Raw genomic sequence first — 25,556 nt, forward strand, 5'->3', positions numbered from 1 at the left:
ATCCTGCATTAGAAGGAAAGGCAGAGCCTCGTGCGCTGCTGGTGGGAATAGAAAATGGTGCAGCTGCCGTGGAAAACAGTGGTGATTCCTTAAAAAGTTAGGTGTAGATCTACCACCTAATCTAGCAATGCCACGTAATCCAGCCATACACCCCAAAGAATTAAAAGCAGGGTCTCGAACAGATACTTGTGTATCAATGTTCATAACAGTCTTACTCACAATAGCCAAAAGGTGGAAAAAAACACAAATGGTCATCAACAGATGAATGGGGAAACCACGTGATCTACCCAGTGGAATATTGTTCAGCCATAAAATGGAATGAAATTCTGACGCAGGCTACAGCGTGGATGGACCTTGAGAACACTAAGTTAAGTGAAAAAAGCAGACACAAAAGAACAAATACTGTATGAGTCCACTTACATGAGGTACCTGGAGTAGTTAAGTTACAGAGACAGAAAGCAGAACGGGCGTGCCCAGGGGTGGGGGGGGAGGAATGGGGAGTTAGTGTTTAATGGGCACAGGGTTCACTCTGGAATGATGAGGACGCTCTGGGGATGATGGTGGCGACGGCTGCCAACAAAGTGAGTGGATTTAACGTCACTGAGCCGTACACTTAAAAATGGTTAAAACGTATGTCATGTGTATTTTACCACAATAATAAAAATAAAGAGAATAAAGGAAAGAGGGGCAGGTGGCGTGGGAAGACAAGACAGTTGTGGAGGTTTGACAGCTGAGATGGGTTGGGGGCTGTGGGATTGCAGCTCCCAGTCCTGGAGTTCAGGGGGGTCATGTTCAGGTGCGGCTCCCACAGCCCTGGGAGGAGCTGCAGGTCAGTCCAGAGACAGGCTCTGGCTCCAAAGGTACTGAGAGGCTATTTGATTGATGGAAGCTCCTGGAAACCCTCTAAGCCAAATCCTCCTGCTTATACAGGCCTGAAAAGACAACTGCTTCCCTGAGCCTACCCTGGGTCTCCCGATAAGGGAGGACTCAGGAGAGCATGGCGTGTGCTCAGCCTCGCTGGGCATGAGACAGCGTCCAACATGGGGGCAAAATCTCTGTGTAGTGACTGAACTTTATTCTCATGTGTTAATTACCAGAAGGAAAATACCCCAGTGGGACAAGGGGCTGACTTTATCCTACTCATCTAGACATTATGATCTGTGTCTTTCTCTGCCTGCACATACCTCCCTCCCCGCACTGAATCCTGATTTGTTCTCACCAGACCGCCCCCCCTGCTCAACCCAGCATGGTCTTTGGCATCTGACTGCTCTGCATTCAAATACAGGCACTCTTGACCTCCCTGGGCCTCAGTTTCCTCTTCTGTAAAATGGGAACATTAGAAGTATCCGCTGCATAGGTGGGTGAGGATCCCTAAAGCATGCAGCAGGTGCCTGACTCAACAGATGGTGGCCATGACGATTATTACACAGCAAAATGCTTCATCTCTCCCAGGCCCTGGCTCAGTGGAATTGAGGGCTCTGTTTGTTGTCAGCAAACAAAGTGGTGTGAGGAGGCGGGAGCTGTGAGGGAAGCGAGGGAGGGCACCGCCTGGGGTCCTTGATGGGCCTCCAGCCGGTCAGCTCTCCTCTCCACTGCCTGCTGCTCCCCGGCATGGCACTCGGGGAGAACACGTCAGAGACAATTCACCGGAGAGGCAGGAACAGGAAGAGATAGAGATTTCAGGCTTCTGGGAACCTAGGGATGTGATGCCAGAAAGTGGGCGTTTTCTCCTTTGGGAAAGGTGCCAGCCCCCTTCTTTGTGGGTAGAAGTGACTCTCACCTGCTGGGCCTGTGGACGCTCTTTGCTCCAGGGCTAAGGAACAGCTGGGGGCGGGGCCTCTGTCCAGGGGTGGCATGTGGCAGCAGGACTCGGTCCCAGGCTTGTCTCCTCGTCCAGTGGGGCGCTGTGTTTTCTCCGCCAGCCCGGTCCTCATCACCCGCCCGCCGCTCCCCTGCCTGGGTTGGTCTAGGGGTGTCAGTCCAGGGAGACACAGGTAAACTGGTTCCACTAGATCCATGGGTCTTCAAAGTTGGTCCCCTGCACTTCCCTGGTGGTGCAGTGGTCAAGAATCCGCCTGCCAGTGCAGGGGACACGGGTTTGAGCCCTGGTCCGGGAAGATCCCACATGCCGCGGAGCAACTAAGCCCGTGCGCCACAACTACTGAGCCTGTGCTCTAGAGCCCGCGAGCCGCAACTACTGAGCTCGTGTGCTGCAACTACTGAGGCCCGTGCACCTAGAGCCTGTGATCCGCAATAAGAGAAGCCACCGCTCGACACAACTAGAGGAAGCCCGCATGCAGCAACGAAGACCCAACGCAACCAAATAAATTAAAATAATAATAATAATAATCTGCCTGCCAATGCAGGGGACACGGGTTCAATCCCTGGTCTGGGAAGATCCCACGTGTTGCGAAGCAACTAAGCCCGTGAGCTGCAACTACTGAGCCTGCACTCTAGAGCCCACGAGCCACAACTACTGAGCCTGCGTGCCGCAACTACTGAAGCCCGTGCGCCTAGAGCCCGTGCCCTGCAACAAGAGAAGCCACCGCAATGAGAAGCCCGCGTACCGCAACGAAAAGTAGCTCTCGCTCGCCGCAACTAGAGAAAGCCCGCGCACAGCAACGAAGACCCAATGCAGCCAAAAAAAAAAAAAAAGTTGGTCTCCCGATGTGGAGCATCGGCATCACCTGGGAACTTAAAATGCATGTTTTCAGCCCCACCCTGGACCTCTGAGCCAGAAGCTCTGGAGTGAGGCCCAGTGACCTGTGTTTTAACAAGCCCACTGGGTGACTTCGACGCTGTAGAAGGGTGGGGGCCCCTACTGAACCTCAGCCTCTAACGCTGCACTTGACACTTCAGCAGCTGCCCAGTCAATACTGGATAGATGAACCATTATTCCCCGAGGGGAAGCGCATGACCGTCTGCTGTGTCCTAGGCTCCATGCAGCCACTGCACTTACCTTCTTACGTCATCTAAACAACTCTTGAGGCAAGGGCCACATCTGAATCCTATGGGAGTCATGACTAATAGCAGTGGTAGGAGTTTTACAGGTGCTTTCGAGTTTTCAATTTCCACAATGATCCTGTGAAGGAAGTATTATCCCCATTTTACAGATGAGGAAGCTGAGACAGAGAAGCACCCATCATTTCAGGTGCTAAGTAGTAGAGCTGGGATTCAAAATCAGGTATCCAAAGTTCATGTGGTCTCTTTTAGGGACTACTTGGGTTATCCAACATTTGGGACAAATCAAGTCGTTTCTGCACTCCATGATTTTTACAGATGACACAGAACATCCTCCATCCCTAACTGTGAGAGTCTCAGGTTCAAAAGTTAATTGGTAAGTTGGATGCTTGAGACTCAGAAAGCAAGGATTTCTTGGTTCCCGGAACCACCATCAAGAACCCTTGACTCCTGGCAGCTCCCAGACCCTGGTGGGGGTATCTGCATCCCATCTCTGCCCTAAAGCTGAAGGCTTCCAGGGTTAACACATGATGAAACTGCTTCAGAGCCCCATCAACCCTGGGACACATCTCTAGGAAACACATTTGGAATTCCCCCTGGAGGCTGTAAGGATTGGGTCCTTCTCCTAAACTAGGTCTGGTCCAGGCACGGGGTTCTAGTGGGAGCTGAGTGTGGTGGCTTGTGTTACATCAGGTCTGAGGAGTCTAAAGGGGGTGTCGGTCCCAGCACAGAGGTTCCTGAGAGCCGGGAGGCAGAGGCAACAGCCCCTTACAGGCTGGGCATTTGGATACAGGGACCTCTGGAGCTGTATTTTCTCTGCTAGGCAGGTCCTCATCGCCTCTTTATCTTACTTTCCTGCTATGGCTCCAGGGCTCTCACCCACATCCCACGAGTTTATCCTGTTTGATACATATTTTTCCACAAAAAATTCCATTGTTAGAAATATAATTTGGTACAAAGTTAAAAACTGTACTATAAAGTTTATAACATAGGGCAGCAACCTCCTGCCCCCCCGATCCCCAACCCAAGTCCCTCTCTAGGCAACACTTAGAACTCAGCCATTTCTGCTGGTGTCTACCTCTGTACTGAAATCTCATGCTGATTCTACTTCTTGATTTTTCAGTTTTATATATTATATGTCATGATATAGAATATCATGATAGCATATTCAATCTCTCCAACACAGGTATACTTCTTATCCTGTCTGTACATCCTTGGGTGTCTCCCCTGTCCTCATGCTCCAATCTGGGCTGGCTGGCCTTGGCCTCTAGCCCACACACACAGCCACTGCCAACATCCTGGGGACTCTCTCTGCCCCTCTCCTCTGTTGGATCCTCCGTTTCCTGTGTTCCTGTGTCCTGGTTTTCTCCCTTGTTTGGCTGGAGCACATCCTGTAGTAGCTGCCTGAGAAAGAATGTATGGGAGGCAAATTAAAACAAAACAAAACTTCACAAGTCTGAAAATATCTTCATTCTACTGTCATTAAGATTTGGGTGGATATAAACCCAGCTTAGAAATTATTTCCTGCCAGAATTCGGAAGATACTTCTTCACTATGTTCTGGCTTCAAAATTTGCTTTGAGAATTTCAAAGCCATGTTAACCCCTGACCCTTGGTATAAGACGTGTTTCAAAAAATTTTTTTCTCTTTGGAAGGTCTTAGGATTTTTTTTCTTTAGGATTTTTATCCTGGTGTCCTGAAATTTCATGATAAAGCTTGCTATAGTTCCCTAAATTTTTATTCGGAAAGATTTCAGACATATAAAAATAATTCAAATATGACATATAATGAAATATTATACATATTACAAACCCATCTATCCATTGCTGAGATTAATGAAACATTATCAGTAAAGTTGAAACCGTTCCTTGTGCCTCTTCTTCTCAAGATGTATCTTGAAAGCTGTTGTTTATCCTTCCTATGCATTTCTTTATTCTTCCACTGCATAAAATATATGTTAATATATAACATTTTTGCATGTTTTAAAATCTCTATATAGATGGTGTCATAACATATTTATTTTTTCTGCCATCTGTTTCTTTGCTCAGCATTGTTTGTGAGAGTCATCTATACTAAGCGTGGCCTGACTATATCACAATTTATGGATCTCATCTTCTGCCGATGGTATTTAGGTTGTCCCCAGTTTTTAGCTAATAAAAAGGTAGTGCTCTAAACATGCTGTACACATCTTCTGGAGCACACATAGAAGAGTTCTTATAGGGAAATGGTTCTTGGTTCTGCCAGCACGTGGAGGCATCTGGGGAGCTTTACAAAATCCTAGAGTCAAGGCTGGGCCCCAAATTGATTAAACCAGAACCTCTAGGGGTGCATCCAGCATGAGTGTGTGTAAAGCTGGCCAAGTGATTCCAATGAGCTGTCAGTGGTGACCACCACTGCTCTGGACCAGTGTTCCTCAGGGTATGTGGTCCTCCAGCCAGCAGCCTCATCTGGGCACTTGATAGACGTACATGCTCAGCCCCTGGCCCAGACTCGGTGGGTGAGAATCTGTTTTAGCAAGACTTCAGGTGATTGCACTGCACCTGCAGGCCAGGTGCATCTTCATCTACAGGTATTGCCACATGGCAGCTCACGATGGTGGAGGCCCACGGCACGGCTGTGGTTTTATGTCACTGTGCTCGGCACTTGGTGGGTTCTTGCTCTGTGAAAGCTCCTTTCCTTCAGTCCTAGGAGATATTCTTGTATCATTTCTTCTACAATTTTCTCTCCTCTCTTTTCTGTTTCTTGGCTTGAAATTCCTATTAGTTGGAGGTTAGACCTTCTACATGGATCTGATGTTTTGGTTGTCCAATGGTCCTGACTTTTCTTTGTTTCGGTGTTTTACCTTCTGGGAGATTTTCTCACATCTTCCATCCCTTCTAATGCCTTTAAAATTTTCTGCTATCATATATTTTTAAAAAATTTTCAAGAGCTTTAACACTTCCTTTTAAAAAATGACACTCTCTTCCTGTTTCATGGGCAAATATCTTCGGAGGACTGTTCTCTGACCCCTTTCTTCTGTGTACTGGAGCTGTTGGTTTTGGTCAACTGCTGGTGCCCCTGGCTGTTGCCACTATGACTGTAACACAACAAAGCTAACAGGAAGCTCTGTACATGTGCGTAGGGCTTGGGAATGGGGGCCTCATAGTGATGACTGGGTAGAGACTGGGGAATTGTCAATTTCAGGATCTGTCAGTCTTTTCTCTTTGCTCAGTTTCCCAGAGAGAAATTCAATAATGTCCTGCCTTGGGGTGGCTGGATGGGAAAAGGCCCAGCTGTCAGCAGAGGAAGGGGGCTGAGGGTCTCCCCATTAACCATCGCTTCACTCCAGCCTTTGGCAGGTCTTGGGGTTCCCAATCCAGAACCTTCTAGTTCAACCTTGGCCAGCTGTACACCTGTCTTCTACCAGGATCAGAGAAGGGCAGTCACGTGCCATCTGGGCTCGGGTCTAACCACTTCTTCCAACCAATACTATTTTCACACCATCTTGAACTCCTGCCTTAGGGATACCCGGTCCCTCCATGTTCTGAGCATTTGGGGGATTCTGCAGAGAAAATGGGCTTGTTCAGGGTTGCCAGCTCCCTTAGACACTTCGGGGAGTGGGGGAAGCCGGCACTAAACAAGTTATACTCTTCCAGCTTCCAAAGTTTTCAGACCTCTCTTACCTGCTGCCATCTTTGCAGTTCATGCCATTTTCATTCCTTTATGTCATTTTGGTGGGGTTTGGGGAGACAGAGGAAATACAGATGTGTTCAGTCCACAGTGTTTAACCACAAATCCTTGCCCATTTTACACGCATTTTGACACATTTACATATAAGTTCATATGACTCATTTTGATTATCTGTACTTTTTATTTTTACTTAGATGGCCTTGTTTTTCCCATTCAATGTTAGGTTTGTGAGCCCTTCTAACCCACGCAGATCTAGCTCATTCCTTTTACTGCGGCTTAGCAAGTGTTCCAGCAACGAACGTACCACATTTTTTCCATCCATTTCTCTACTGATGCATCTCAGAAACACAAGTGATTGTGGCCTTTTGATCAACACGCTGGCTCAATGCAAATTCTAATCTTTATTGTTTCTATTCTGAAGCATAACTTGTCACAGGGAAACAGTGTTTTTATTACTTTTTTTTTTTTTTTACTGTCTGCCAGCGACTAGGGTAAAAGAGCTAATGGTGGGGGCCTGAGAGCCTGGAGAAGAAGGCCCTTCGAGGACCAGGCACGGGGTGGTCAGGAGCGAGGGTGTGGACGCCATACACACAGAATCACACATTCTCTCTCCTCCAGGAAAGGTTTTCCAGAAGCATCTGCCCACACTTTGAATTAAGTGTTTTTCTGCCAAACTGAGCCTGCTGAAGAGGAGTGAATTAATGGCTTAGGGAGCTTCACGCCCAGCAGGGGGCTCAGCTGAAGGCTGCTTGCTCTTCAGTGAGTGAATTCACAGTGTTCACCAGAACCCTTTCCAGCTCCAGCAGTCCTCGGGGAGGCCAAGGAGGGCTTCCAAGAAACCTAACAGAGAGCCAGGTTCAACAGCAGCTCCTGGGCCGGGAGGGAGGAGGCTGCATCCACGTTCAGAGCCGCAGGGGAAGGGGGAGGATGGGTGGATGTCTCATCCCACCTGCTCTGGGTTCCTCTCCGGGGGCCACGCTTAGGTGTGAAGGGTCACGCCCAGGCTCTGATTTCTTTTTCCATGAATACAAATATGGAGAAAGCCCTACCTGGCACCCTCTGAAATTGCAGTGCATAGGGGAAGGCCCCAGAAGGTGGGTCGGAAGGCCCTTCCAGTCCAACTAAGACGAGAGCAAACTTAAAATGAACATAGGGGTAGACTGGGGGTGGGGCTGGGGGCAATAAATAAAGGTCACGGCTGAGGGGAGTGACTGGGGTGGCGGTGGAGAGGGGGGCTCCCAGGAGAGAAGGGGTGCAGAAAGGCACTGGTTTGGGGGAAGCAGACTCAGCCTTGCAAACACTGGTTTGTTGAGCCAGAGGTCACGTCCGACAGGGCTGGCGGTGGAGGGCCCTGGGACTGGTCAGGAAGGAGCCGGGTAGGGTCTGGCTCCAGCGCTTTCTCTCTCTCTCAAGCTCTTCCACTGGAAAGTCTGCCCCACGCACCAAGCACGCCTCTGCTCAGGGCAGGCAGAGGGGACCGTCGGAGCCTACGTCAGCAGCAGGGGCTCGCCCAGGTGTGCCTTCTACCTTTGGGGGAGAGAAAAAAAGGCCACTATAGGGGTAGCAGAGGCAGAGTCCCACCCCAGTGACAGTGTGAGCTTTGGGAATGAGATGCAGGGAAGGCTGACTCCTTGCTGGAGCGGCCTGCACCTGAAGCAGCTGCCCCGTCTGAAACTAAACAGGGGGCTGCCCGGGAGGGCCGGCGGCTGAGTGCTGGGCAGGGGGCACCTGCATGCTGGGCCCAGCCCTGCTCCGCTGTGCTGTGTCATTGCAGGCAGGTCGCCCAGTCCCTGGGCTTCAGCGTGGCCATTGATACCTGGGCTAGTCAACACAGGTGATCTTGGGATGCCAGCAGGAGCAAATGGACATGGGAACATACAACCTTTCTCTAGGCCAGTCCTTTCCAAGTAACAACTTAAGCCCTGGAACCCTGTCTATGTGCTGGGCCACACAGCCTGCCCCGTGATTACTGGACAGTTCCTGAAGACCCACTCAGGTAGGTACCCCACACGGACCCTGGATCTTACCCTCCCTGCAACCTACAAGGGACACGATGTGGTCCCCATTTCAGTGATAATGGAATTGGGCACTGAGAGATCAAATATTAGATTGAATCTTATGGATTTGCCAATATTTAACTGTTTTTGATCTACAAAAATGCAATTTCATGTGGTTTGACCTGATGGTTTGCCCAAGTTCCCATGGCTATGGGTGGCAGGGCTGGGACTGGAGCTTGGGCCTGCTTGATTCCAAACCGCCCTCCCTGGGGAGATTGCAGGAGGCGAGGGTAGGGGGGAGAGGGTGCACGTCCACGGCGCCTCCCTCCCTGAGACCTTCCCACCCAGCGTCACAGTCTGTCTCTGTCCCTCATGACCATCAAGAGGGGAAATGAGGGAGGAGGAGGGAGGGGAGGGGAAAGGGGAGGGGAGGGGCGCTCCCACAGGGTTTCCTGGGGGGTACTCCCCAGCCCAGCAGGCCTGCAGCCGTCCCCGTGCGCGGCAGGGGCACCAGCTGCTGCGCTGACCCACGCAGCGTGCACCATGGATCCTCTGGTTGTAGACGCACTAAGTCCAGCTGGGGCTTCTTTCTGGAAGGAGGCTGGGCGCCGATCGGGCCTGCACAATTTTCTCCCGCTTGAGTGTGAGGACTCCCCTGTCCCCCAAGTGCATGGTGACCTCAGGTTGGCCGGGGCCGGTGGGAGCTTGGACTCTTGCCCTCGGCTTCCACACCCATCACATGGGGATAATGAGCCTCCTGTCTATTTGGCCAAGAGAACGAAAGTTGACCTTGGAAGTGCAAGGGCAGGCCGGCCTCCATGCCGTCAGCTCTAGGGGTCCTGAATCCTCCCTCTTAGGATTTGGGCCTGCCCTGGCCTGGGCTCTGTTTTGGGTGAGCTGATTTGCCTTCCTCAGCTATGCAGTAGGTTTCTGGAGGCCAGGGACTGTCGTCCCCCACCGCACCCGGCCCAGGCTGGGCACGCACTGCCTGGTGACTAGCAGGTGCTCTGAGAACGGAGTTACTGTGACTGTTAGGCAGGAAGGGAAATGCTCTGAAAGATTATACATTTCATAAAGCAGAGGGTAGAAACAGCCATTGTTACAGTTACTGAGAACGGATAGGGACAGTCACCACTGTCCTTTTGGGTCCCTTTTTCTGTTCATTGTGGCCACGGATGGGCCTGGCTTGCCTCTGTTCAATGGGCACCTGGTACAGGACTCAAAAATGCAGAGAACTGAAAACACCCCCCGGGGAGGTGCAGATAGAGAGGAGGTGGGTACGATGGAAGGAGGAGCTTGGTACTCACTGTGGCCTTTTGGGTCCGGCCTGGGTGGGGCCCCCACTGTGGGTCTGCAGAGCCGGTCCCGTCTCGATGGCCAGGCTGCTCTGGCTCCCTGAGAGGTGGCTGGGTGGGCGGGGAGGCCCCATCTTTGATGACTCCACACTGCCACCTGCAAGAAACCACATGAATGGTTCAGGGCTGCGTCTTTTGGGCCTTGAACCGAGACGGGGACCATCTCAGCCTGACAAGGAGCTGATCTAAAGTCTCCTCATTTGGAATTGTGACCTGTATCTATGGGACCGTCTGCCAGAGCCCCTTGCCCTGGGAACCGCCACCCCCTTTCCCCATCCACATGGCTGCCATGTTCCAGCGGGACCCCACCCTCTGGCCACTGCCGACTGGCCCACAACCTACAAAGGCAATCGAATGGGCCCTGAGGTCATTTCACTAAGGAACAAGTAGTTACCCACATGAAAACTGGCAGTGAGGACGAGTCTGTCCTGCCCTCGGAGAAGGAGGGTGTCGTGGGGAAGCATGTAAATTTCTGTTAACCCAACAAGAGGGACATTCACTGCTGCCTCTGCAGACTAAAGAATCCTCACTCAGACACGGTTGTTAGCCCCTGCCCGGCCCAGAGAGCAGAGGTGGGGCCTGCAGACTGCACTCCATCTTTCCATCTCCTGACCCGCTTGGCCGCAGCTGAGAGCCGGTGTGAAGAGAGGGGACACGAGCTGCGGTAGTGGGAAGTGAGGAGTGTAAAACCTGCCCTAGCAACCAAGGCTGGCAGGTAAGTGTCCTCCACACTTTCCTAAGAGAGAATCTGCAGCCTGAAGGGGCCTAAGAGATCATCTAGTCCAGGGACAGTTTTCACCTCATGCATCATCCCCGCCTACTGATACTGATCCCTGGGAAAACTGCATGCAGGAGGATCCCGAAGCCATGTCAGGCTCTGTGGGAGAGAGTACCGTGATCAACTGGTAATGTCTGCAATGGGCACAGGAGTGCCAGGCATTGGCATCTCTGACCTAGTCCAGACTGCCACCCCCGGCAGGGATCCCTTCCGTATCAGTTCTGGCAGAAGATCACCCAGCCTTCCATTTCCTTCCAGTTTGAGGCGGTTACTGAAAAGCTTTCTTCTTAGGTATTAAATTCAGCCTGAAATGTCACGCAAGTATCCCAGTTCTAACCTTTGGAGTGACTCTGAATGAAGCTGGTCCTTTTCCTGGGAAGGTCCTTCATGTGTCTAAAGGAAAGGAATGGAAAATGTGCCCCCCCAGGTCTTCTCTGCATATATACCTGAGCTTCCCTTCCATGTGTTTGTTTTTTTTTTTTTTTTTTTGGCTGTTCTACACAGCTTGTGGGATCAGTTCCCTGACCAGGGATTGAACCTGGCCCATGGCAGTGAAAGCCGGAATCCTAACCATAGGCCGGCAGAGAACTCCCCTTTCCATCTGTTCTTGAGCGGTGCCAACACTTTAGCTCCTAGCCCTCCCAGCTGATGGCCCATTTTGCCTCCCGGATCTAGAACAAGTCCACAGACCCATCCACTGGGGAGCCACTAGGGAGCGGTAGCCTGTGGAAGCAGCAAAGCCACTGCTCCGGGGGCTTGGGAAACAAACAGGGCTGCTTTCCACACTTACCTGATTCCCCCCAGGGTTTGTCGCCTTTCCGGTCCCTGACCCCAGTGGGTGGGAGTCTGTCCTCCAGGCTGGAGGAGCTGAGATCTGAGTCACTGTCACTGTCGCTGGAAACCACTGGAAAAGAGACACCAGCACAGAAGGTCACCCCCACTGGCCACCACCGGCAGGCATGTCAGACAGAGGGGACCAGGGCAGGCATCTTCCTTCCAGGACAAGGTGGCATAGGACCTCCGCCAGCCCTGGTGTTTGGGGCACGGGGACAGTGGTCCGGGGATAGGGATGGCAGGGTACTCCTTTCTGTCAGTCAAAGAGGTGAGTCCCGGTGTAAGGAGGCGGGGACTCGGGGGTGCGGTGCCCAGTATGACCAGCACCGGCAGGGAGGGCTCAGTCCTCAGGCAGCCATCTCCACCCATCACCCCTCCCTGTGGCTGAATCAGAAGCCTCTTGCTGGGAGGAGATGATTACCCCCTTTGGTGCAGGCCCAACTGCACCTGGCAACATTTAAAGGTGCCCGGCCATGCTCTGCAGGGATAATTCCAGTCCTCGCTGACCCTGATGGAGGGCTCCAGGCCCCTGACATACACTAACTCAAGGAAGCTTCAGAACAACCCTGCAAGATAGGAAATAGCATTGTCCCCATTTCACAGGCAAGGAAACCGAGGCCCTTGCCCACAGTGGGATTCTTACTCTGGTGGGCTAGCTCCACAGCCTGTGTTTGTAACCACTCTGATTCCACCAGAAGAATGGAACTGGGAGCCAGCAGGCCTGGGCTCTCATCCCAGCTCATCCAGCAACTTCCAGTGGGGTCTTGTGAATGCAGAAGGAGCAAGGCTGGTGGGGCTGGAACCCCAGGAGAGGGAAGGGGAGGGAGGGGGAGCTCCCACAGTGAGCACCTGCTGTGGTGGAAACCCTCTTTTCTGGACTAAATGCAACCATATTTGGCTGGTTAGTCAACAGTGGGAGTCATAATACAGGATCTATTCATACATTAAACTCCATTTTAATTTTAAGCATAGAAATGTACATCCATTCGCCAATCTTTTTTTTTTTTTTTTTTTTTTTTGCGGTACGCGGGCCTCTCACTGTTGTGGCCTCTCCCGTTGCGGAGCACAGGCTCCGGATGCGCAGGCTCAGCGGCCACGGCTCACGGGCCCAGCCGCTCCGCGGCATGCGGGATCTTCCCGGACCGGGGCACAAACCCGCGTCCCCTGCATCGGCAGGCGGACCCTCAACCACTGCGCCACCAGGGAAGCCCCATTCGCCAATCTTTTGATGGAGGGCTTGGGTGCTTCTTTGAGATCGACCCACACGGTCTTTTGTGTCTAAACTGCATCCATATCGCACTGTGATTCTCAGGTTCAGTTTCTTATTGGAGCAGATCTTGAAGACATGGGCAAGCAGGAATCCTCTATTTTTCCGTTTTTTTCTCCCATTTTTTTTTTTTTTACAGTTGTGCTGCCTACACCTAATTCAATAGCCTTTTTAAGCAAGTGACTCCTACCAAGTCTTTCCAAAGTCTTGGTTTTAATGAAACGACTCTGTGTCTTTTCTGACTTTTGTCATCAATTTATATAACATTTAATTAAATGATGTAATTATAATAGCAAGTATAACCGCACAGGAAGGTTTGGGATCACAGGTAACCAGCTCGCATAGGTGACTAACTCAGCGGGTGGGGTAAGCGTCAGTGTGTCTTCCCCAGGAATGCAATACGCTGGTTACGGAGGGAGTTGAGTGCTTTCTGCCAGGCACTGTGCTAGGCACCTGGGAAGCATTATCTTACTTGATCTGTAGAACAAACCTGAGCCATAGGGACATGTTTGGTGGGAGATGATACTGGAAACAAAACCAATCTATATCAAGGGCGGCTAATAGGTTTCATCTGATGCTCTAGGCCCCTCTGGAGCAGCGTGCAGAGGAGAATCCTGAAATTGCATTAAGGCCCAGCAGGGAGAGAGTCTGGTCAGTTAGGGAAGCCCACAGTGGTTCCAGGAAGGGAAATGGCAGAACCTAGGCCATGTAGCTTCCACCTGGATCTAGAGCCTTCTGGAAAGTTTTCATGCCTTCAGCCTGTGTCACCTTTCAGCTAAGTCACAAGTCATAGAACCAAGCAACCAGAGGGGCTGGCGCTGGCTGACCACTTCAGCCTAAGAGATCCTTGACCCTGTGCTTCCACAGCAGGGCAGCCGTGCTTCGAAAGCTTTAATGACTAATTGGCTCTTCTCCCTCCCTCACCCCCACATCTTGCCAGTTTCACTGGCTCTCCTATCTGGGGCTCCTCTGGCCCCACGTGGCCTGGAGCTCCTGCCAAACTGCCGGTCAGCACCTCCTGCAGGGACTGGCTTCCCTCTACCCAGAATGCCCTGCCCACCCCTCTTCTTCTGGCTTAGTTCGGGTACCACCTCCTCCAGGAAGCCTTCCCTATGGCTCCCACCTGTCTGGCTGAACGCCTTGTGTGTTCTGCTACATCTGCAGCAACTACTTCCCGCTTGAAGTGTTCTGTGTGTGTTTCCCCCAGCAGGCGGAGAGGCTCCTGGAGGGCAGGGGACAAATTGCACCACAGTTAAGGCTGGCGTGCTTCTCCTGCAGAGCCTGATCCGTGGGGGTGGGACAAGAACGATGCTAACAGGATTGCTTCCAGCTTTGCCTTCCTCTGTCTGCTCAAGGATTTTGCCTCTTCTGCTGTTTCTTTCCCTTCTTGCCCTCAAGGAAGAGTTCTGCTTTGGCTTTCTGGGCTCTTGTGATGTAGAATCAAAAAGAGATGGGGATGGGAGGGGTTGTGGTCCACATGCCCCCTTTACAATATCTGAGAAACGCAAGTAAAGGCCTGACTTATTTTGCAATCGCGTTTTAGGTCCCAGACTGGGTTTCTTTGATTATGAATCCACCGAGACCCGATTTTATGGGCATCAGTTTTATAAGCATTTACGTATTTTTGGCTCATTCACTGACTGACTAAATGCCAACTCTGTGGGTCCTCAGACAAAGGGAGTGGGGGGTGGCAGGAGGTAGCAAGCAGCTCCCCATGTCTCCCTAGGGGCAGATGCAAAGGCACTGGGGAGGATTCTGCCCCCTCCCGCAGCAGGAGGAGGGGGTGTCCAGCGGCCTGTTAAGCAGTGGGAAATCCCTGAGGGCAACACGGTTACTGTTCTTCACATTGGTTTCCCCATCTCTTTGGCAGAGACGCTTACGGATAATTTATTCCTTTTTCCTGACTTGGAATGTTCCGTCTCCCCCATGTTTGATATGCAGGACCTTCAAAATTCTGGAGCAGGGTGGAGAATATGAGGCTGAGGCAGTGGGGGGTAGGGGACATGACACGGGGCTCCATGGTATGGAAATAATGCCTGGATTCTTTGGTGCTAATGAGCAGATGCCACAGGGCACAACATACCAAGAACCTGAAAGGAGACGATGGGAAAGGACATCCCAGGACTCGGGTTATGGTGGCTACTCATTCACCCTATTTCTTCACTCTGCTCCCTGTTCTGTCATCTGTGGTACATGGTCACAGTGCTGAGCTAGGAGTGGGCTTAAGCCGCAAGAAGGCTGCTATGCTATGTTGCAAGAGCATTTTTTGTTGGGAGGGGTATGTGTTGTCCAAGCGCCAACCCTGGAGGTGGGGTTCAGGGGCCATATTGCCTAGTTCCCACTTGGTGCCTATGCTGTGCAAGGTTTAGAAAAAATAAACCTCCCCAAGTGACAGTCAGTTGTCTTGTTTTTTTGTTTCCTTTTATAGACAAGGGCCACAGCCATGGAAGGGGGGGAACAGCCCCAGATGACAACTGAGCTCACAAAGACATCACAGAGCAGAGAAGCAGCCAGCCAACGACTCATCCCTTTTGGATTCGTTCTCCCTCAGCTCAAGCATCCTTGCTCACTGTGTCTGCGATTTCAAGCAGGGGGCCAAGCCTCAGCTTAGAGGTCTCTGTGGTGCAAACTCAATCCCATTTCTAGTCCACTCTAATAAACCCCACTCGAAAGGAATAAACCCAAGGAAGTCGGCAGTGTTGACACCTGGCCTCGGCACTTATGTCAGTGGGAAAGAAACGCACCAAGGAGACACTGTGGAGAACATCCCTGGACACAGCCCAGTGCAAACGCTGTTTATCCAAATACTCCTTCGGCAGCAAGGGAAGAAGTTTTTCTTCTTCCTCCCCCTCCAAATGTTGCTGTTAAAACCTGAACCTTGGCTAATTTGCCATTCGATTGCGCTGCCACCTTTTTCCCTGCACGGCAGCTGCGATCGTAAATCTTACAGGTCTATTAACAAAGCTTTTAGGCTCATAAATCTTTTGACTCTTGCCCTTCCATCCTCAAGAAAACACTCTCTGTGTCTGGAGGCTGAGTTTTTTCCTCTCATTCCCCAAAGGCTGAGTCTAGGATGGTTCTGTCAGTGACGAGTGCTTGTATTCTGCCCACGCCTGATTTTCAGATTGAAAATGGGAAAACACCAGGGAGAAGACTGTCCCGATAGCTTCCCCAAGAAGGAGGTGTCACTAAATGGATTCACCCGGGCTCTGCCAGGAGGCAGGGAGGAGGGGGGCCTCCCCCTCTGCAGTGGCTTGAGCCCCTGGACCACTTGCTTGGGGACCTGGCGTCCCTGAGATTTTCCCATCATGCCGCAGCAGGGCTGCCCCACTCTGCCCAGCTCTCATCCTCAGAAGCGGACAGCCCCAGCACCAGCCATGCCTGCTTCTCTGGGGAGAGGCCAGCTTTTTTTTTTTTTTCCCCTGGCTCACTCTTGGATGGATTTGCAATTTGACTGTCACCATGGAAACTCAGAGTTTTGGTACATGAAGGTGGGGGGAAGTCTTCCCTTTTGGAAAGTCTTTCCTGACTGCCTCAAAGAACATGTGGCAGCTGCTGGCTTGTGGAGATACCTTGCCTGGGACGGTCCAGGGGACAGGCAGGATGCTGGCCACTGGACCTCACAGCACTGCACTGGGATTTGGGGACCTGCTTCCTGCCTCTGCTCTGCCACCATCTCTCTTTGTGACCCTGGGGACACCTCTCAGGGCTTCATCACACACAAAAAGAGGCCAACCTAGACAGCCACTCTGGGTCTGAATCCTAGGATTCAACTTCAGGTCAGGTTTGTTCCATCAGTGGAGAGACCCCAGTGCCCCACTCTGGTTGAGAGGTGGGGAGATGTGACTTTTGGGCCACACAACGTCTGCCTGCCTGGCACAAGGACAGCCAGCAGCCTGTAAGCTCGGGAGGCCCTTGTGAGCAACTGCTGCTCTGCTTGGAGGCTCCCAAAGCCCCAAGAAATTACGGGAATTAGAGAGGAAGAGAGATATTTTCAGCAAATATTCTGCCAGAGGCAACGCAGATGGTGGAAAATTTTGCATACTAAAAGCAAAAAAAAAAAAATTTTTTTTAATGTAAAGGAAAGATAAGGCCCTGGGGAATGCAGAGACGTCCCCAGTTAGCCTTACCCAGCCCACCAGGCGGGCACAGCTGCAGAGAAGAGTCACAGAGCTGTCCGCATGGGGACAGGTGAGGGCTGCCCCACCTGGGAGCAGGGCCAGGCTTGCAGCCTGAAATCCCACCAAGATGCCTCCCAAGTCTGGGGCTCTGTTTGGTGGCAGCAGGAGCGAGGTGCAGGGGTGGTGAAGAGGCTCTGAGTCACACAGTGTCCTGACTCTGCCACTTCCCAGCTGTGGGACTTTGGGTCGGTTTCTTCACCTCTCTGTGCTCAGCAGGCCCACCTATGAAATGGGGTAATGATGGGTCCTTTCCTGGGTTGTTGTGAGTATTAATAGAGATAACACAGGCAGTGTCTGGCACATGGTAGGTGCCTGATAAATGGGAGCTATTTTACTTGATGGGGGGGGTGCATCCTGAACTCATGGCCCACACCATCTGGCACAGAGCTGGCCTCTGCACTCACCATGTTCGGTGCCCAGGCCAACCTCACAGGGGTGGACTCACTTTTTCCGGGGAGCTTAGATTTCCAAGTTGTGTTTCATAAGACATTGGAGGCACTAGGTGCCTTCAGAGGCTGTTTGGAGGCCGAGCTGGGATTTGAACCCAGGCCTAACTATTGTAGGAATCTCTGCTCTTTCCTCCTCACCCAGGATGCAGGGCACCCCATGGTCTGGCCTCACCCCAAGGGCTCTGGTCCCCTGCAGGCAGGTCAGTTCATCCTCTGTTTCCTCAACATGCATTTTCCCGCCAGAGGCAGGGGCTGCAATGTGTGTGAGAAAAACGTCTAGTTCACTCCCAACATCTAGGGTTGAATTCTAGCTCTGCTTTGGACACTCCTGGACAAATACCTACATCTCTCTGAACCTCAGTCTTCTCATCTGTAAAATGGACACAATAACAACTACCAATAAAATCAGATCAAGAGATCAAGTAGGACAAAAAGCACTGCAAGTCTAAAAAGCTATACGAGCCTATACATATTTTTGAAAATTAGATTCCAATTCATCCTCCAGGAACCCATCCAAACCGTGCCCCTGTTGGAAAATTTCTCCAGCCCAAGGATGGAAGACAGGCCCTCCTTCACTCTCCCCACAACTGCTGGGGCAGCTCTTCTGGCCCCTCTCAGACAACCCCTGGCATTGCATTTCTTTTCCTACAAACACCTGCCTCGACTTCCCCAACTGTACCAGGAGCCCCTTCAGGACACGGTCACGTCTTAATTGGTGTCTGGCTCCTTCCCTCAGCCCCCATCACTGGGCCTTGGGCCAAGCAGGCACGCAGCAGGAGGAAACGCGGCACTGTGCAGAGACAGCAGGACTGATGGTGGTCAGCAAGGTGGTGGCGAGCCAGCTCGGGCTGGGCTTTCCACCAGGCAGGCGCCTCCTTGCAGCCTCTCCCAAAAGGACACTCAAGTGGGATGAGCGAGCCAGGCAATGGTGGCCTCAGCCTGAGCTAGGCACAGACTAATGCGGGGAGGGGCTGTCGGAGGCTGGTTGCCATGGACACGGGATGAGTGGGCTCTGGGGAGAGAAGTGCACTGTTCATGCAAAACCTTCTCTTCTTCCAAACCCCAGGCCCCAGAACGGGCTCTTCCTTTGTTTTGGAAACTCCCTCCAGGGTCCCAGAGAGTCAGGGTCTGGACAATAAGAAAGGTAGTCCCAAGGCCAGGGGGCCTGTCCTCATAGGGATAGGCTGGGTGGAGCGAGAGAGGCTCAGAGCCTTCCTTCCTCCCTCCCTCCTGGACTCAGAGTCAGGAGACCCGGATGACCCTCCCTGTCCAGCTGCCTGATCACCCTGGGCCTCATTTCCTCATCTCTGAGGTGGGGATAGTCACAGGACCACCACAGAAGGAGGGGTGAGGGAGTGGGACCCGGGAGCTCTCCCTCCTTGGTCCCCCTTCCAGGCTGCCACCTGGGACCTCAGCAGGGACAGCACAGACCAGGCCAGGAATTGACAGCTGGGGAGTGGAGGGTTTCCTGTGCTTGCTTATTCATTTGCCATTGATTTTAATTAACTCCCTCCTTGGGGCTTGCAGACAGACAGGAGGTACCAGATAACGAAGATGAATCCTCAGATCAATAGTGATGTGGTCGCCAGCACTGAAATCCTGTGGTCCTGCCCTGGCTGGAGGAGCTCCAGATAGAATGGGAGATGGACGGATGGAAGATAAGAACAGCTCCTTCCAGGGAGAACATGATACTCTGCAGGGGAGGTGGAAAGTGTTCAGGGAAAGGAGAAGTCAGGAGGGACTTCCTGGAAGAGGTGGAATTTAAAGATGGGCATGATTTTGGCAGATAGAAATGCTGGGACTGGGGTGTGCCAGGCATCCCTGACAGAGAACAGGAAACACAACGGCCAGGTGGTGGGCTTCTCCAGAGCCAGGATAGGCTCAAAAGGAAGGCTCCGGACTCAGGCACCTAGGGGACGAGGGGCTGGTCTGGCTTGGATGTGCTCTGCACTATTTCTCTCTGGCAGGTTATTGCTTCTGATTTGTGGCAGAGATGAAGCAAAGTGGGTGCATACCTCCTGACAGTTCCTTTGCTGGGATGCAAAACGCATCTTCATCCACTCCATGACGTCAGTGCTGTCTGTCTGTCCTTCTTTAGGTCTCTGCGCCTTTGTCTTTGACCTCATCTCCTTGTGCCTCTCTTGTTGATGGTTTGAAAAAAAGCTCTCTCTCTGCCTTTGCTTCTCTTGTCTTTCTTTCCCTCTCTTGTGTGTCTTTATGTCCCTGTGTGTTTTGAGTCTTCTTGGGTTTGTCTCTTTTTTTTTTTTTTTTTTGCGGTACTCAGGCCTCTCACTGTTGTGGCCTCTCCGGCCACAGAGCACAGGCTCTGGACGTGCAGGCTCAGTGGCCATGGCTCACGGGCCCAGCCGCTCCGCGGCACATGGGATTCTCCTGGAAAGGGGCACGAACCTGCGTCCAGTGCATCGGCAGGCGGACTCCCAACCACCGTGCCACCAGGGAAGCCCTTGGGTTTGTCTCTTGATCCCTATTTCTGTTTTGGTTGGTTTCTCTCACTCTCCAGTCTCTGCACATGTCTGTCCATCTGTCTCTGGGTCTCCGCCTCTGTCTCTGTCTATCACGTCCCCTCAGGGTCTGGCCTCAGGGTGTATCCCTCAGGTTCCCTCACCGGGGCTGGAATCTCAGTCCCTGCTCAGGCCCATGGCATCTGATCTCAGAGCCTAGGTGGGGGACTGGGCTGCCAGCTTTGCCCGGACTCCATGTGGACCCCAGGAGCAACTGAGACAGGGGCGGTCCGGCCCCTCCTTCCTGTATGGAGATCACCGGACAGACAGCTTCTCCCAGCCTCTGCCACCACTCCTGGACCAGCGAGCGGAAATCATCCTGGCCCCATCCGTGGGGCCGGCCTCCACCCTGTGATGGACAAGAGGCCTGGGGAGAGGACTGCTGAGCTGAGTGGAATCAGCACTGTTATCTCCGAGGGCTTATTGGAGTCATACAGGGCAGGCGGGCCCAGGTTTATTCACTTCACCAGGTCCCCAAAGGCCGAGAAATCTAGAGTGGGCGGAATTAAGCTGCAGGTCCACACAGCGAGGCAGGTGAGCGGCTGGAGAGGGGTGTGCTGTATTGCACTTGGCGAGAGTTCTGTGGTCATCTGCTCAGCTGCAGCCGGGCTGCCTGGGGGTGGGGCCTGTTTCCCCAGTTCAGCTCAGTTGGGGATTGCAGGGTTGGCGGGGGCAAGGAGTCCCAAGAGCTTACCTTGCAGCTGGAGTCATCCAATCAGCTGAGGGTGCCATCGGGTTGGGACAAATTAGCAGCGATAGCCATGCCCCTGACCTCTGTGGTGTGGCTAATGAGGGCCTCCTGCTCTTGGAAAATCAACCCCCAGGCCAGCGAAGATGCCCAGGACAGGCAACAGGGCTGCAGGGGGCAGGGGTGGGGTGCAGCGGTCGGGACAAGGGTGGCTCCTGGAAGCTCAGGGCTTCTATTCTGGGGGTGGCCCCTCCATTCACACATGCCAGCACTGAGCTAGCGTTAGGCTTCACCAAGGAATCCAAAGGTCAAGACAAATTAGTAACGCATGGGCTTCTCTCTCAAAACACAGCCACGCAAGACATGGCCAGGCCTCTGTTTCCCTGCGACTTGGGAAAAGGGCAAAGTTTCCCGAACACCATGGGGATTTCTTGTTCTGCCCACGCTGAGATTACAATGTAAATTATCTGCCTTAGTTTCCTCTTCTATAAAATGGGACAACAGTAGTCCCCCCAGCACAGGTGTCAGGGGATTACACAAATGCACAGAGCCTGGCATGGGCTGTGGTCCACGGCAGCTGAAGGCTGAGATCTGCCTCTTTCACCTGCACAGACCAACAGGCAAGTGGCACTCAGGCCCTCAGCTGAGCCTGGAAGAACGGTGGCCGCACAGAAGACTGACTGTCAGTGTTTGCCCAAGCGGGGCTCACAGTGGGCTCCGGCAACTCAGCACCACCATCCCCTCTCCTGCCCCCGGTGGGATGGACGGCGTTCCCATCCCTAAACGGCTAGTGGGAGCCACAGCCAGGACTGTCCAGCTATGACTTCTTTTTGTTTATTTATTTTTTGGACCCAAACAGCAGACCTACACCATGAAGACCGGAGTCAGTGGCTTTCAGTGGCTGTGTGCCGGGCTGGACACACAGCACCCTCCTCAGGTGGTTCAAAAGCAGCCTCTCCTCCCTCCTCTCTGAGCAGTCGTTTCTGCCTCACATCTCTGTGTGTATTTGGTGGTTTCTATTATATTTATACATTAAAAAAGCCCAGGTACTTCCAGCTGCCCAGGACTGTAGAACCCATGCAGGGTGTAAGACGAACTGAGGCGGGGAAGGTGATAGTGAAGCATTAGAGACAATCCCGGGGACAGGACCGTGAAAGGAAGATTCCGGAACTTCATAAGCACTTAGTGATTGTTTACCACAAACACAGGGCATGGGGTGGGGGGAGGGGGATGGGATTTCACTGGCAGCACATACCCGGAGTGTGTGTGTGTGTGTGTGTGTGTGTGTGTGTGTGTGTGTGAGTGTGTATGAGTGAGACGGGGCCACTGCTGAAATGGGGCTGGTCTTTCCGGTAGACACAGCCTCAATGTACAGTCTGGGAGCTGGTTTACCACCTGTTAGAAATTCCTCCATAAAGTCTCATCCCCTTGGATTTGGAACCATGAGATATGAAAGCTGGACGAGAACGGACTCTCTGTCTCAGTCCCCGTCACCCCCGTCCTCCTCATGGGGAAACCAAGGCCCAGAGAGGAAGAAGGACTTTACAAAACTAAAGTTTTCCTGCCCGGGGATCCCCTATTAAAACACAGGAGCTCTGCAAGGCCTGACCTCTTAAGCCCTTATTGGCGAGGCCCTGGGGGCGACAGCGGTGGGTCACCTCCACAGAAGGCGCAGAACCACCGTGGGCGGGATTTGTGGGGTCAGGGTAGGAGAAAGGACGCCCAGATGTGCCATGGTCAGGCTCCTGTTTCCCACTGGTCAGGTGAAGGGTCAGTGAGTGAGGTGGGCTGGATATGAGAAGGCTTCACTTCCACAGAGACGTGCGCCCACTGTTTTTGCAACAAGTGTCCCTGTTGGTCTAACTTCTAGTCTCTCTCTTACACTGGGATGTGGAAACAAGAACTATTTCACTTTCTCCTTAATAACCCAGCAAGGGTGATGATCAAAGAGCGTGAGAGACAATAGGGAGGGGTGGGGACTGCAGCAAACCAGAGACTGCAAGGCCTGTGTGAAGGGGGAAGCTGCCACTTAGCCTGTCCAATTTTTCCAGGGAGGGGCAGTATGCCAGACCTTCTGATTTTCAAAAAAGAAGCCAGAACTCCATATTCTTTTTAATGAACATTCTCTACCTTTAAAAAAGTTGTCAATGAATTTAAAGCAGTGAGTCGGATCGAGTCACTGTTCCATCACTTTGCGACCTGTAACGCTAGCAAATGTCCAACCCACCCAGGACAGACGGCATCCCACCTCCAAACGACGAAGACCTGCTCTACTCTGCCTCCTTCTCCAAGCCTCGGCCAGCCTGCCCGCCGTCTGCCCCCTACAACACACACTCCCAGCTGCTCTGAAGGCTGCAGGGAGTCCATGTACCACGTTCAGCCTGGTGTGACAGAAACGGCAAGTTCTGAGTCTGCTGGGGAAACACTGGGGGTGAGTAGGGAGTGGGGGAGAGGGCAGCTGAGCGCCCTGAGGAGCTTCCAAAACACTCATTTCTCAGGAACAGAGAAAGAAGGAAGGCGGCATAGCAACAACTGGCTCTGGGCAGTGAGCAATCCTGTCTGAAAATAAAACATTTTACAATCCACAACCGTGGCTCATTAAGAATGAATGGATCTATGGTATAAATAGCATGCCGCCTTAAGAAGTCAGGAAACAGCACATGCGTTTGATGGAAAAACGGCTGCCGCGAAACTGCTTATTAGCTCAGTCGGCTGCAGCTCTGTGCTAACGAGACAGAGGTCTCGGGTTCAAAGCCATGTGGCTTTCTCAATCTTGGGCCATAGACTGTGTCCCCATCCCCCCAGCCCTGGTCACAACATGGGGTCATAACTCTGGATACATAGTAACAAGCCCCATAGTAAGCTTCCCCCAGTTTCTGAGCCATAGTATCCCTACTATAATATCCAGCCTCTGCTTGAATGCTCCCAGTGACGGGGAGCTCACTGCCCTGTAGGATACAAAACACCCAATTCTGTGATTCAATGGCTATTGAGCAAGAGATACAAATTTCTCCCTGCTCTGTCCCAGCTCTGCTTTTGGGGAAAGCAGCCTCAATTGGGTGTAATGGGCCACACCATCTATAATGTCTGACAGGTTACAGGCTTGATGCATAAAGGGCATTCTGAGCAGGAGGGAGTTGGGCCAATCGCGTCCTCCCCAAGTGTGGACATGGGTCCTGAGAGCGGGGGCAGAGGCTGAGACTGAAGGGCATGCAGACTTGCAGCTGAGTACCAGCTGCTGGACGGGCAGAGGCTGGGGAACGGAGCTGATCCGAGAGTTCCCTGAGAAGCAGGGATGCTGCCATATCCCCCCATCCCCACAGGCCTCGAAAGCCTACCTCTCCATCCCTGCTTCTGGGAGAACTTCCTCAGCAGCCTGGCAACCAGAAACCCTTGAACCAAGTCCGAAAGGGGAAAGCCAGTGTGTGTGGCGACTTGGGTAACAGCTTTACTCTGAGCTACTCTCAGAGCGGAGGAGAGTGGGCTGGGATTCAGAAGCCTGCATCCCAGGCCCGCTTAGCGGCAGCCTATGTGACCTTGGGCAGACACCCCACTCGTCCTCCATCACTTAGAGCCAATTTCACGTCCTTAGCTGCCCCATAGGCTGTTCTGAGCATCAGATGAGATAATGGCTGTGAGTCAAGGAGCTCTGGCTGAGGCCAATGCAGTACCAATGACTCGGCTTCTCCAGGGGGACAGGAGATGGTGGCGTAGGGGCGGGAAGGCTGGCTGAGGGTTCATTCAGGAAGGGCGGCCCCAGGAAAACATTTGCAGCTGAGCTGAACCGGACTGCTTAACCCAAACAACCTCGAAGCTTGCTTTCACTGGACTGCAAACAGAACCACAGTTCGGGATTTTTAAAAAAATTTTGTTTAAAACCTAGTGAACCAATAAAGTGATAATGAAACTCTGATTTTTCTTAAAACTACCCAGCTGGAAAAAATCCAAAACCTCGAAGTACTTTTCCAGAACAGACCTTGAAGTGACCAGTGTGTCATTCTGTTCAGTTACACCCAGGAAGCCTGTGCTCTGCTCAGGGGGATGATGGAGGGTGGGAGGAGGGAGGGTTCCTGCGGAGGGTCCTGGGGAGGGACTGCACCCGGGCCTCAGTGGGGAGGGGAAAGGGAGTTTGCCTCGTGGCTACTGGGCGCTCAGGGCACCTGCCTGTGTTCAGCTGGGGCTTTTTGGGGTCTAGCGGGGCGGGCAGAATGGAAAGGCCTCCCCAGTCCGGCCAGTCCACAGGGCAGTGACGAAAGCTTTAGATGGCGATGGGTCCCCGGCCCCCAACCCCTGCCTGGCCCCAGGCTCCCTAAGAGAGGTGAATATAGCAAAGCCTCACAGATCCAGGAGTCGGTCTCCCAGGAACCTCGACTCTCTGGCTCCCATCTGAGAAAAGGACACACATCCTAAAATACCCCCGGAGCACTGTATGGACCCGAGACTTGGGGCTTCAGCGCTGCCCCAACCCCATCACAGGTGTACAGCCACAGCTGGGAAAGGCGGGGCAGGCCAGCCACAGAGCAGACCCAGGGCAGTGCGGTCTCCCAGTCACAGCACTGGGGGCTGAAGAAAATAAGCACCATCACGTTAAGTGTCCTCGGCCTTGGAAGCAGAGAAGCACAAAATCCTATCTGAGAAAAACTGCCACACATAACGACTTCAGTCACATCAATTCAGCTCTCCATCAACAGGGCATCAGGCTCCTCCAGCGCAAGTACCAGCCTGCTTCTATTATAATGCAAGGCTGCAGAAGGGAAAAGCTTAATTTTCCAGCCTCCTCTTTAATCTTTCTTCTTTTCCTTATAGTGATGGCTGGAACTGTAGCAATCATCTCGTGACCATGAGGGAAAGAGCAA

General features: G+C 52.5%; 1 protein-coding gene across 1 annotated transcript in view; it reads right to left on the reverse strand.

The window, feature by feature from the left end:
* Positions 1–311: 311 nt before the first annotated feature.
* Positions 312–25,556, reverse strand: part of RPH3AL (rabphilin 3A like (without C2 domains)) — a 125,486-nt gene continuing 100,241 nt past the window's right edge. The window contains 5 exon segments of the mRNA XM_089900650.1: positions 312–8,156; positions 9,934–9,954; positions 9,957–9,995; positions 9,998–10,078; positions 11,550–11,663. Of these exon segments, the coding sequence (XP_089756776.1) occupies positions 8,122–8,156; positions 9,934–9,954; positions 9,957–9,995; positions 9,998–10,078; positions 11,550–11,663 (290 nt within the window). The 3' untranslated portion in view covers positions 312–8,121.

Source organism: Delphinapterus leucas, chromosome 19, assembly GCF_059928025.1.
Source record: "Delphinapterus leucas isolate spDelLeu-1000000601 "Yukka" chromosome 19, BTC_Dleu_Yukka2, whole genome shotgun sequence".
NCBI lineage: Eukaryota > Metazoa > Chordata > Mammalia > Artiodactyla > Monodontidae > Delphinapterus > Delphinapterus leucas.